Consider the following 14,353-nt stretch of genomic DNA (forward strand, 5'->3'; position numbering starts at 1 on the left):
TTTTCCCATGACATTTATCACTTTCTAACTAACATAACCACATAATTTATTTTTTTAAATCTGCCACCCAGCTAAAATATAAGTTCCATAAGGTTAGAGATATTTTCTTCATTATTATATCATAAACATCTAGAATAGTGCCTACTGGCCAGGAACAGTAACTTATGCCTGTAAGCTTAGCACTCTAGGAGGCCGAGGCATGTGGATTGCTTGAGCTCAGGACTTCAAGACCAGCCTGAGCAAGAGCAAGACCCCATTACTGCTACAAACAAACAAACAAAAAAATAGAAAGACCAGCCAGGCATCATGGCAAGTACCTTTAGTCCAAGCTACTGGGAAGACTAAGGCAAGATGATTGCTTGAACCTAGGAGTTTGCAATTGCTGTGAGCTATGAATGATACCATGGCACTCTACCCAGGGGGACAGAATAAGACTATGTCTCCAAGCTCAGTGCCCATAGCTCAATGGCTAGGGCACCGGCCACATATACCGGAGCTGGTGAATTAGAACCCAGCCCAAGCCTGCTATCCAATGACAACTATGACAAAAAAATAGCTGGATTTTATGGTGGGTGCCTATAGTACCAGCTACATGAGAGGCTGAGGCAAGGGAACTGCTTAAGCCCAAGAGTTTGAGGTTTTGGACAGAGTCTCACTGTATCGCTCAACTCCAATCGCTTAAGTGATATAGTGAGACTCTGTCTCAAAAAAAAAAAAAAAAAAGACTGCCTCCAAAAAAAAAAAAAATACACCTCTCCATTTTAATGTCCCCTTCCTCCTCAGCCACATCTAATCAGTCTCCAAGTCTTCAAGGTTTTAATTTCTAGAAATATCCTGGATCCACACAGTTCTCTCAGTTTCTTCCACCACTACCACTTACCCAGCTCCCATCTTGTCTCACCTACATGACTGTAGCAGCCTTCAATCTAGTCTCACAGATCCCAGCCCCTTCTCTTGGTGTATTATCTGCACAGCAGCCAGAGCCACCCTTGAAATGCAAGTAAGATGATGCCATTCTCTTGTTTAAAATTCTGCAGTTGCTGTCCAATAGCTTTTAGAATTAAGTTTAAAATAGGCTGGGCATGGTGGCTCACACCTGTAATTCTAGCACTCTGGGAGGCCGAGGTGAGTGGACTGCCTGAGCTGAGAAGTTTGAGATCAGCCTGAGCAAGAATGAGACCCCCATCTCTACTAAAAACAGAAAAACTGTCCAGGCGCAATGGCTCACATCTATAATCCTAGTACTCTGGGAAGCCGAGGCAGGTAGATTGCCTGAGCTCACAGGTTCGAGACAAGCTTGATCAAGAGTGAGACCCCGTCTCTAAAAATAGCTGGGCATTTTGATGGGTACCTGTAATCCTAGCTACTCAAGAGGCTGAAAGAAGAGAATCACTTGAGGTGAAGAGTTTGAGGTTGCTGTGAGCTATGATGCCATGGCACTCTACTAAGGGTGACAAAGTGAGACCTGTCTCAAAAAATAAAAAAAATAAAAATAAATAAAAACTAAAAATAGAAAAACTACTAGAGTGTCTATTTTTTTTTTTTTTGAGACAGAGTCTCGCTATGTTGCCCTCAGTAGAGTGCTATGGCATCACCGCTCACAGCAACCTCAAACTCTTGGGCTTAAGTGATTCTCTTGCTTCAGTCTCCAAAGTAGCTGGGACTATAGGTGCCTGCCACAATGCCCGGCTATTTTTTTGTTGCAGTTATCATTGTTGTTTAGCTGGTCCAGGCCAGGTTCGAACTTGCCACCCTCAGTGCACGTGCCGGGCGCTATAACCACTGTGCTACAGGTGCCGAGCCTGGAGTGTCTTCTTGGGTGCCTGTAGTCGCAGCTACTCAGGAGACTGAAAGCAAGAGGATCACTTGATTTTGAGGTTATTGTGAGCTATGATGACACCACAGCATTCTACAGAGGGTGACAAAGTGAGACTCTGTCTCAAAAAAAAAAGAAAAGAAAAGAAAAGAAAAGCCAGGTGCAGTGGCTCATGCCTGTAATCCTAGCACTCTGGGAGGCCTAAGCAAGTGGATTGCTTGAGCTCTGGAGTTAGAGACCAGCCTGAGTAAGAGTGAGACCCCATCTCTACTAAAAATAGGAAAAACTAGCCAGGCACTATGGCTGATGCCTGTAGTCCTGGTTACACGGGAGGCTAAGGCAAGAGGATCACTTAAACCCAAGAGTTTGAACTTGCTGTCAGCTATGACATCACGCCACTCTACCCAGGGCTATAGAGTAAGACTGTCTCAAAAAAAAAAAAAGGGAAAGAAAGAAAAAATGAAGTATGCTATTGTGTGAAAAAAAAATCAAGATGCAGAACAGTGTATATGGTAAGACATCTCTTAGCTAAGAGAAGGGGGGATCCAAATATCTCTTTACTTTTTTTTTTTTTCAGTTTCTGGCTGGGGCTGGGCTCGAACCTGCCACCTCTGGCATATGGGGCCAGCACCCTACTCCTTTGAGCCACAGGCGCTGCCCTCTCTTTATATTTTTTACATTTTTTAATAAGCAAAAAGCAACAGAAGTTGTTACCCATAGAAGGAGGGAAGGAGCTGGGTAGAAGGGATAGAGGTAAAAGGTAGACCTCTCTGAATGTATCTGAATAAGTCTACCTTTATTTTGTAGGTTGGACTTCGGAACCATGTAAATATTTTACAAGATTATGAAGCAGGCTCAGCGCCTGTAGCTCAAGCAGCTAAGGTGCCAGGCACATACACTAGAGCTGGCGGGTTTGAATACAGCCCAGGCCTGCCAAACAACAATGACAACTACAACCGAAAAAAAAAAAAAAAAGCCAGGCATTGTGGCAGGCACCTGTAGTCCCAGCTATGTGGGAGGCACAGGCAAGAGAATCACTTAAGTCCAGGAGTTGGAGGTTGCTGTGAGCTATAATGCCACAGCACTCTACCCAGTGCGACAGCCTGAGGCTCTGTATCAAAAAAAATTATGAAGCAAAATTAAATAAAAATGAAAAATAAAAATCGGCTTGGTGCCTGTAGCTCAGTGGTTAGGGCACCGGCCATATACACTGGGGCTGGTAGGTTCAAATCCGGCCCGGGCCTGCTAAACAACAATGACAACTACAACAGCAACAACAAATAGCTGGGTGTTATGGTGGGCACCTGTAGTTCCAGCTACTTGGGGAGACTGAGGCAAGAGAATCACTTAAGCCCAAGAGTTTGAGGTGAGACTCTGTCTCAAAAAAAAAAAAATCAGTCTCTAAAATTTGACAGCAAAATTTAAAAAAGGAAACTGTACCAAGTATTGAGTGGTTGTGGTTTGACTACAAAAATAATTATTTTAAGGAGCACAATAATTTGACAAAAAGAACTAAAAGGAAATCCTGAGCTATATTTCAATAATCACTTGTTAGTAACCATAGTGTTACTGTTTTTCTGAAATTATTATATACATATTACCATAAGATAAAACAAGTAAATATGTTAATGTCAGGGCTAAAACTTTCACTTAACAGACAAGAGATAAAAGTATAAAATTGAAAATTTAAGTAAAAACTAACTCTAAACTTGATTTGGATTTATCAATATGAACATATACTTTATGTTTAAAAAATATTTCCTCAGGCGGCGCCTGTGGCTCGGTCGGTAGGGCGCCGGCCCCATATACCGAGGGTGGCAGGTTCAAACCCGGCCCTGGCCAAACTGCAACCAAAAAGTAGCTGGACGTTGTGGCGGGAGCCTGTAGTCCCAGCTACTCGGGAGGCTGAGGCAAGAGGATTGCTTAAGCCCCAGGAGTTGGAGGTTGCTGTGAGCTGTGTGAGGCCACGGTACTCTACCGAGGGCCATAAAGTGAGACTCTGTCTCTACAAAAAATAAAAAAAATAAAAAATATTTCCTAACTCCATCCGCTGGAAAAGCCTCAATGTATTACCAACCCAGAACAAATGAACACCCCTGGCACCTACACTGTGGTCTCAAAATACCATTTCCCACCAAAAGAAATAAGAATTCCCTGAAGAGGCTCGGCGCCTGTGGTTCAAGCGGCTAAGGCGCCAGCCACATACACCTGAGCTGGCAAGTTCAAATCCAGCCCGGGCCCGCCAAACAACAATGACAGCTGCAACCAAAAAATTAGCCTGGCGTTATGGCAGGTGCCTATAGTCCCAACTACTTGGGAGGCAGAGGCAGGAGAATCACTTGAGCCCAGGAGTTGGAGGTTGTTGTGAGCTGTGCTGCCACAGCACTCTACCCAGGGTGACAGGTTGAGGCTCTGTCTCAAAAAAAAAAGAGGCTCGGCGCCTGTGGCTCAAGTGGCTAAGGTGCCAACCACATACACCTGAGCTGGCGGGTTGGAATCCAGCCCGGGCCCGCCAAACAACAATGACGGCTGCAACCAAAAACTAGCTGGGCATTGTGGCAGGCACCTGTAGTCCCAGCTACTTGGGAGGCGGAGACAGGAGACTCACTTGAGCCCAGGAGTTTGAGGTTGCTGTGAGCTATGATGCCACAGCACTCTACCCAGGGCAACAGCTTGTGACTCTGTCTCAAAAAATAAAAAGAATTCCCTGAAGAAATGGCTGATCCCAAGTCTCAGGCAGAAAATAGAATAAATATCCTAATTTTTTTTAATTTCATATGAATATGGGGGTACCTGCAATGAGGTTACACATATGTAATTTGCTTTTATAGCATTAAAGTCCAAGTTGTAGGTGTGTCCTTTACCCAGAAAGTGTGCCATATACCTATGCAATGTATCTGCTGGTTGGGAATTTACCCAACCCTCTTCCTCCTCCCCCTTACTTGAATTTCCTTGAGTTTTCTCTCATGTGAGCATGTAGGTGTTAATCTACTAGTTCCAATTTATTGTTGAGTACATGTAGTGTTTGTTTTTCCATTCTTGTCATTCTTTGCTTAGGAGAATGGTCTCCAATTCCACCCAGGTTGTTACAAAAGATACAAAATCTCTATCTTTTATGGGTGAATAATATTCTATGGTATATATACATACCATAATTTATTAATGCATTAATGTATCAAAGGGCAATTGGATTGTTTCCACAACTTCACAATGGTGAATTGTGCTGCTATGAGCATTTAAGTGAAAATATGTTTATTATAAAATGCCTTGGGCTAGGAATTTCTTGTCAGTCCAGAATTATCAGGACCATTTAGGGCTCTAAGGCAACTTAAAGAAGTTCCAATGGCCCAAAATGGAACAGTTTCAATACCAAAATAACTATTATCTACAGCAGACTGAAACATATCAAGTATGTTAAAAATCTATGAATCCGGGCAGCTCCTGTGCCTCACTGAGTAGGGTGCCAGCCCCATATACCGAGGGTGGCAGGTTCAAACCCAACCCCGGCCAAACTGCAACAACAACAACAAAAAAAAATAGCCAGGCGTTGTGGCGGGCGCCTATGGTCCCAGCTTCTTGGGAGGCTGAGGCAAGAGAATCACCTAACCCCAAGAGCTGGAGTTTGCTGTGAGCTGTGACGCCACAGCACTCTACTGAGGGCAAAAAAAGTGAGACTCTGTCTCTAAAAAAAACAAAACAAACAAAAAAAATCTATCAATTCATAATGATACCAAAATAAACAAACATGAGCTGATCAATTTTTGAGAAAGATGATAAAACAAAGTTATTTAAATACGGCTTCTAGAGGCTGGTTTTGGTGGCTCATACTTGTAATCCCAGCACTTGGGAGGGGGAGATGGGTGGATTGCCTGAGTTCATAGGTTCGAGACCAGCCTGAGCCACAGTGAGACCTTGTCTGTAAAAATAGCTGGATGTGGCAGACGCCTGTAGTCCCAGCTACCAGGCTGGTCTTGAACCCATGAGCTCAAGCAGTCCATCCACCTCAGCCTCCCAAAGTGCCAGGATTACAGGCGCAAGCCACTGCGCCCAGCCTAGATTGGATTTTAGATGTCATACAAATTTTGAAGGAAGGAAGAATTCATCTGGATAGATATGGAGGGTAGAAATTTGTCCAAGAGAAGCTGGAAGGGCTAGAAACTTGAGCAATATGCCAAAGAGGCATTTATTTACCAAACACATGATGACCACCCATTATTTGTCTGAATCTGTGTAAGTATCAGAGTACAAAGTTAAGTAATACATAGCTACTACCTTCACTGTCTAACACGGGAGGCACCACCAAACATCACGATATGGTATAACAAGGATATGTTATATGCTATAACAGGAGACAGGCAATGGAAATACAGAAGTACAGAAGAGGCAAAGCCCTAATCAGACTGAGGAGTCAGATATAGTTTTCCACAGGATCCGATGCCTGAAAGGCATCTTAGAGAGTAAGTAGAAGCCAGGTGAAGGCATAATAAATAAAGAGGACAGCCTCAGGTAGGAATCAGATAGCAGAGCACTACAGCAGAGTAACAGGGTAATGCTAGTAAGGATGCAGCAAAAGATTAGGGTTGGGACCTTATCATGAAGATCCTTAAGTATGAAGGTAATGAATTTAAACATAATTCTGAAAGCTACTGGACAGCAACTGCAGAATTTTAAACAACAGAGTGGCATCGCCTTACCTGCATTTCAAGGATGGCTCTGGCTGCTGTGCAGACAATACACTGAGAGAAAGGGTTGAGGTCTGTGAGACCAGGTTGGAGGCTACTGCAGTCATCTAGGTGAGACAAAATGGGAGCTGGGACTAGAGTGGTGGTGGTAGAAGAAACTGAGAGAATTGTGTGGATCCAAGATATTTCTAGAAAGTAAAACCTTCAAGACTTGGAGACTGATTAGATGTGATTAAGGAGGAAGGGGACATTAATACAGAGGAGTCTATATATATTTTTTGAAGACAAATCTTATTATGCCACCTTGGGTAGAATGCCATGGAATCATAGCTCACAGCAAACCTCAGTCTACTGTGCTCAAGCGATCCTCTTGCAGCCTCTCAAGTAGCTGAGACTACAGGAGCTGCCACAATGCCCAGATAGTTTTTCTTTTCTTTCTTTTTTTTTTTCTTAAGACAGAGTCTCACTTTGTTGCCCTTGGTAGAGTGCCGTGGCATCATAGTTCACAGAAACCTCAAACTTGTGGGTTCAAGTGATTCTCTTGCCTCAGCCTCCCAAGTTGCTGGGACTACAGTCACCTGCCACAATGCCCGGCTATTTTTTTAGAGACGAGTCTTGCTCTGACTCAGGGTGGTCTCAAAACTATGAGCTCAGGCAATCCACCCGCCTCGGCCTCCCAGAGTGATAGGATTATGGGTGTGAGTCATCGTGCCTGGCCCAGATAGTTTTTCTATTTTTTTTGAGACAGAAAAAAAAGCTGTCACCCTGGGGAGAGTGTCATGGCATCATAGCTCACAGCAACCTCTAATTCTTGGTCTCAAGCAATCCTCTTGCCTCAGTTTTTCTATTTTTAGTAGAGATGGGGTCTTGCTTTTGCTCAGGCTGGTCTCAAACTCATGAGCTCAGGCAAGCTACCCACCTCGGCCTCCCAGAGTGCTAGGATTACAGGCGTGAGCTACCACTCCTGGCCAGTTTTTCTGTTCTTAGTACAGATGGGGTCTTGTTCTTGCTCAGGCTGGTCTCCAACTTGTGAGCTCAAGCAATCTACCTTCCTTGGCCTTCCAGAGTGCTAGGGTTACAGGCATGGGCCACCTTGCCCAACCAAAATAGGGGAGGCTAGCATAACACGTTTCTAATACATGCTGGTATCATTAACTAAGGTGAGAAAAAAAGAAACACATTTGGGAAAGGAAGAGGGTAAGTTTAGTTTAGGTCAGTGGTTCTCAACTGGGGTAGTTATATTCCCCAGGGTATATCTGGCAACCTCTGGAAACATTTTTGCTTGTAACAGCTAATGGCATCTTGTGGATAGAGGCCAACGATAGGGCTAAACATTCTATAATATACTTATTAACCCCTTGATGACAAAAATCTATCTGTCCCAAAATGTCAACAGTGTGGAGGCTGAGCAACCATGATCTGAGACAATACTGATTTCAAGAATTCTGCATGATAAGTAAGTTGAGGTCCTTTGGAAGCCTTTTAGAAACACACCTTCCAAAGCTCTAGAGGGCGCCAGAACGCAAACATATGTTTAGGAGTTGTCAATTTATAAGCAGTCACTAAAGTCATTGGCAATGGTTGGGTGGGGTCACCCAGGAATATATTCAGAAAGTAAAGGGCCAAGGGCTGGGTGCTGTGGTGGCTGATGTCTGTAATCCTAGCACTCTGGGAGGCCAAGGCTAATAGATTGACTGAGCTCAGGAGTTCAAGACCAGCCTGAGCAAGAGTAAGATCCTATCTCTAGAGTAAAAAGAAAGAAAGAAAGAAAAAAAAAAGGCTCAGTGCCTGTAACTCAAGCGGCTAAGTTGAGTTACACATAAGCTGGTGGATTCGAACACATAAGCTGGTGGATTCGAACCCAGCTTTGGCCCGCCAAACAACAATGATGGCTGCAACCAAAAATAGCCAGGCATTGTGGCAGGCGCCTGTAGTCCCAGCTACTTGGGAGGCGGAGGCAGGAGAATCATTTGAGCCCAGAAATTGGAGGCTGCTGTGAGCTTTGATGCCATGGCACTCTACCCAAGGTGACAGCTTGAGGCTCTGTCTCAAAAAAAAAGAGAGAAACTAGCCAGATGTCATGGCAGGTGCCTGTGGTCCCAACTACTCAGGAGGCTGAGGCAAGAGGATCACTTGAGCCCGAGAGTTTGAGGTTGCTGTGAGCTGTGATGCCAGGGCCTTTATCCAGGACGACAAGGTGAGACTCTGTCTCAAAAAAAAAAAAAAAAAAAAAAAGCCAAGGACAGATTCCTGGGAGACGTCAACATTTATAATAGAAAAGATAGAAAAAAATCCCATGAGTAAGACTAACAAGTAGCCAGCAAGATAGAAAGAAAACCATCGGAGAATGGTTATCACAACAATGTTTCAACAGGAAAAAAAGAATAATAAGCAGTGCCACAGACAGAGAAAATGTAAGTTGGGGATGCAAAGTTTCTACTGGATGTGGCAAAATGGGAGTCAATGATGACTTTGGTAAGATCAATTTCCAGCTGGGTTGATGGCTCAAGCCTCTAATTCCAGAACCCTGGCAGACCAAGGTGGGTGGACTACTTGAGGCCAGGAATTTAGACCTGCCTGGGCAACATCACAAGGCCCCATCTGTACAAAAAAAAAAAAAAAATGTAATTAGCCAGCTGTGGAGGCACATGCCTGTAATCAAAGCTGCTTGGGAGACTGAGACAAGAGGATCATTTGAACTCAGGAGTTGAAGGCTGCAGCGAACACTCAAGCCTGGGTGACAGAGGGAGAGTCTATCTCAAAAAAGTTTAAAAAGATAAGCGGCGCCCGCAGCTTACTGGGTAGGACACCAGCCACGTACACCGAGGCTGGTGGGTTCGAATCTGGCCCAGGCCAGCTAAACAACAATGACAACTATAACAGCAACCAAAAAATAGCCGGGTGTTGTAGCCAGCTCCTGGAATTCTAGCTACTTGGGAGGCTGAGGCAAGAGAATCGCTTAAGCGAAAAAGTTTGAGGTTGCTGTGAGCTGTGATGCTACGGCACTCTTCCCAGGGCGACAGCTTGAAATTCTGTCACACACACACACAAAAAAAAAGTTTAAAAAGATCAATTTCTATGGTGTGTTGGGGGCAAAAGAACCACCAGATTTTCTTAAAGACAGAAAAGATATTTAATATGCTTATGAACTGCAAGTTGATAGAGGTGGGCAGAGGAGATAAAGAAACAGAAGAAACTGGGAAGAATCAACATTGTTAAAATGTCTATACTTCCCAAAGCAATCTACCTATTCAATGCCATTCCTATTAAAATACCAACATTATACTTTCAAGATTTGGAAAAAATGATTCTGTATTTTGTATGGAACCAGAAGAAACCCCGTATAGCTAAGGCAGTGCTTAGTAATAAAAATAAAGCTGGGGGCATCACCATACCAGATTTTAGGCTGTACTACAAAGCCATAGTGGTCAAGACAGGATGGTACTAGCACAAAAATAGAAACACAGACGTTTGGAATCGAATAGAAAACCAGGAAATGAAACTAGTATCTTACAACCATCTAATCTTCGATAAACCAAAAAAGAACATACCTTGGGGAAAAGACTCCCTATTCAATAAATGGGGCTGGGAGAACTGGATATCCACATGTAAAAGATTGAAACTGGACCTATACCTTTCTCCACTCACAAAAATTGATTCAAGATGGATAAAGGACTTAAATTTAAGGCATGAAACAATAAAAATACTCAGAGAAAGCATAGGAAAAACACTGGAAGATATTGGCCTGGAGAAAGACTTCATGAAGACTGCCATGGCATTTGCAACAACAAAAATAAACAAATGGGACTTCATTAAACTGAAAAGCTTCTGTACAGCTAAGGAGACAACAACCAAAGCAAATAGACAACCTACACAATGGGAAAGGATATTTGCATATTTTCAATCAGACAAAAGCTTGACAACTAGGATCTATAGAGAGCTCAAATTAATCCACATGAAAAAAGCCAACAATCCCATATATCAATGGACAAGAGACATGAATAGAACCTTCTCTAAAGACAGACAAATGGCTAACAAACATGAAAAAAACTGCTCATCATCTGTATTTATTAGAGAAATGCAAATCAAAACCACCCTGAGATACCATCTAACCCAGTGAGAATGGCCCACATCACAAAATCTCAAAACTGCAGATGCTGACATGGATGTGGAAAGAAGGGAACACTTTTACACTGCTGGTGGGAATGCAAACTAATACAACCTTTTTGGAAGGAAGTACGGAGAACCCTCAAAGAACTCAAGCTAGACCTCCCATTTGATCCTGCAATCCCATTCCTGGGCATCTACCCAGAAAGAAAAAAAAAAAGTCCTTTTGGGCGGCGCCTGTGGCTCAATGAGTAGGGCGCTGGCCCCATATGCTGAGGGTGGCGGGGCGGGTTCAAACCCAGCCCCGGCCAAACTGCAACAACAACAACAAAAAAAAAAATAGCCGGGCGTTGTGGCGGGCGCCTGTAGTCCCAACTGCTCGGGAGGCTGAGGCAAGAGAATCGCGTAAGCCCAAGTGTTAGAGGTTGCTGTGAGCCGTGTGACGCCACGGCACTCTACCGAGGGCGGTACAGTAAGACTCTGTCTCTACAAAAAAAAAAAAAAAAAAAAAAAAAAAGTCCTTTTATCATAAGGACACTTGCACTAGACTGTTTATTTACAATTGCCAAAATGTGGAAACAGCCTAAATGCCCACCAACCCAGGAATGGATTAACAAGCTGTGGTATATGTACACCATGGAATACTATTTGGCCATTAAAAAAAATGGAGACTTTACAGCCTTCCAATTAACCTGGATGGAAGTAGAACACATTATTCTTTTTATTTATTATTTTTTTATTGTTAAATCATAGCTGTGTACATTAGTGCAATCAAGGGGTATAATGTGCTGGTTTCATACACTATCTGAAATATTCTCATCAAACTGTTCAACGTAGCCTTCATGGCATTTTCTTAGTTATTGTATGTAGACATTTGTATTCTGCATTTAGTAAGTTTCACCTGTACCCATTCTAAGATGCACTGTAAGTGTGGCCCCACCCATTACCCTCCCTCCACCCTAACCTCCCCTCTCCCTTCCTCTTCCTTGGCCCTTTCCCCATAGTCTTGTGCTATAGTTGGGTTATAGCCTTCATGTGAAAGCTATAAATTAGCTTCATAGTAGGGCTGAGTACATTGGATAATTTTTCTTCCATTCCTGAGATACTTTGCTAAGAAGAATATGTTCCAGCTCCATCCATGTAAAAATGAAAGAGGTAAAGTCTCCATCTTTCTTTAAGGCTGCATAATATTCCATGGTGTACATGTACCACAATTTGCTAGTCCATTTGTGGGTCCATGGGCACTTGGGCTTCTTCCATGACTTAGCAATTATGAATTGGGCTGCAATAAACATTCTGGTACAGACATCTTTGTTATGTTGTGACTTTTTGTCTTCTGGGTATAAACCTAGTAAAGGAATTCTAGGATCGAATGGCAGGTCTATTTTTAGGTCTCTAAGTATTCTCCAAACATCCTTCCAGAAGGAACGTATTAGTGTGCATTCCCACCAACAGTGTAGAAGTGTGCCCTTATCTCCACATCCACGCCAACATCTCTGTTTTGGGGATTTTGTTATGTGGGCTACTCTTACTGGGGTTAGGTGTTATCTCAAAGAAGTTTTGATTTGCATTTCTCTGATGATTAAGGATGATGAGCTTTTTTTCATGTGTTTGTAGATCGTGCCATCTGTCTTCTTTAGAGAAGTTTCTCTTCAAGTCCCTTGCTCACCCTGAGATGGGGTCACTTGTTCTTTTCTTGCTAATACGTTTGAGTTCTCTGTGGATTCTGGTTATTAGACCTTTATCGGAGAAATAACTTGCAAATATTTTCTCCCATTCTGAGGGCTGTCTGCTTGCTTTACTTACTATGTTCTTGGCTGTGCAGAAGATTTTTAGTTTGATCAGGAGTAGTGTATTTTTGATACTGCTTCAATTGCCTGGGGAGTCCTCCTCATAAAATATTCATCCAGGCCGATTCCTTCAAGAGTTTTCCCTGCACTTTCTTCAAGTATTTTTATAGTTTCATGTCTTAAGTTTAAATCTTTTATCCAGTGAGAGTCTATCTTAGTTAACGGTGAAAGGTGTGGGTCCAGTTTCAATCTTCTACAAGTTGCCAGCCAGTTCACCCAGCACCATTTGTTAAAAAGGGAGTCTTTTCCCCACTGAAGGTTTTTAATTGGCTTGTCAAAGATCAAATAACGGTAAGTAGCTGGATTCATCTCTTGGTTCTCTATTCTGTTCCAGACATATACCTCTCTGTTTTTGTGCCAGTACCATGCTGTTTTGATCACTATCAATTTATAGTAGTCTCAGGTCTGGTAGCGTGATTCCTCCTGCTTTGTTTTTATTGCTGAGTAATGTTTTGGCTATTCGAGGTTTTTTCTGATTCCATATAAAACAAAGTATTATTTTTTCAACATATTTAAAGTATGACAATGGAGCTTTAATAGGAATTGCATTAAAATTATATATTGCTTTGGGTAGTATAGACATTTTAACAATGTTGATTGTTCCCAGCCATGAGCATGGTATGTTTTTCCATTTGTTAACATCTTCAGCTATTTCTTTTCTTAAAGTTTCATAGTTCTCTTTGTAGAGATCTTTTACATCCTTTGTTAGGTATATTCCCAAATATTTCATCTTCTTTGGCACTACTGTGAAAGGAATAGAGTCCTTGACTATTTTTTCGGCCTGGTTATTGTTGGTATATATAAAGGCTACAGATTTATGGGTGTTGATTTTGCAGCCTGAGACACTGCTATATTCCTTGATCACTTCTTAAAGTTTTGTAGTAGAATCCCTAGTGTTTTCCAGGTATACGATCATATCATCTGCGAAGAGTGAAAATTTGATTTCTTCTGACCCTATGTGGATACCCTTGATCACCTTTTCTTCCTTACCTGCAATAGCTAAAACTTCCATTACAATGTTAAAGAGCAATGGAGACAATGGGCAACCTTGTCTGGTTCCTGATCTAAGTGGAAATTATTTCAATTTAACTCCATTCAATACGATATTGGCTGTGGGTTTGCTGTAGATGGCCTCTATTAGTTTAAGAAATGTCCCTTCTATACCAATTTTCTTAAGTGTTCTGATCATGAAGGGATGTTGGATATTATCAAAAGCTTTTTCTGCATCAATTGAAAGAATCATATGGTCCTTATTTTTTAGTTTGTTTATGTGCTGAATTACATTTATAGATTTACGTATATTGAACCAGCCTTGAGAGCCTGGGATAAATCCCACTTGGTCGTGGTGTATAATTTTTTTGATGTGATGTTGGATTCTGTTTGTTAGGATCTTGTTGAGTATTTTAGCATCAATATTCTTTAGTGATATTGGTCTATAATTTTCTTTTCTTGTTGGGTCTTTCCCTGGTTTGGGGATCAAGGTGATGTTTGCTTCGTAGAATGTGTTGGGTAATATTCCTTCTTTTTCTATATTTTGGAAGAGGTTTAGTAATATAGGTACTAGTTCTTCTTTAAAGGTTTGGTAGAATTCTGACGTAAAGCCATCTGGTCCTGGGCTTTTCTTTTTAGGGAGATTTTGTATAGTTGATGCTATTTCAGAACTTGATATAGGCCTGTTCAACATTTCCACTTCATTCTGGCTAAGTCTCAGTAGGTTGCGTACTTCCAGGTATTGGTCGATTTCTTTCAGATTTTCATATTTCTGAGAGTAGGGTTTCTTGTAGTATTCGTTAAGGATTTTTAGAATTTCTGAGGGGTCTGTCGTTATTTCATCTTTATCATTTCTGATTGATGAAATTAGAGATTTTACTCTTTTTTTCCTGGTTAGGTTGGCCAAA

The 14,353-nt window shown here is 42.1% G+C and overlaps 1 protein-coding gene across 1 annotated transcript in view; it reads right to left on the reverse strand.

The window, feature by feature from the left end:
• TRMT2B (tRNA methyltransferase 2 homolog B) overlaps positions 1 to 14,353 on the reverse strand; it is a 42,993-nt gene that overhangs the window by 11,966 nt on the left and 16,674 nt on the right. Inside the window, 1 exon segment of the mRNA XM_053579050.1 lies at positions 6,511 to 6,605. Coding sequence (XP_053435025.1) covers positions 6,511 to 6,605 — 95 coding nt within the window.

Source organism: Nycticebus coucang, chromosome X, assembly GCF_027406575.1.
Source record: "Nycticebus coucang isolate mNycCou1 chromosome X, mNycCou1.pri, whole genome shotgun sequence".
Lineage (NCBI taxonomy): Eukaryota > Metazoa > Chordata > Mammalia > Primates > Lorisidae > Nycticebus > Nycticebus coucang.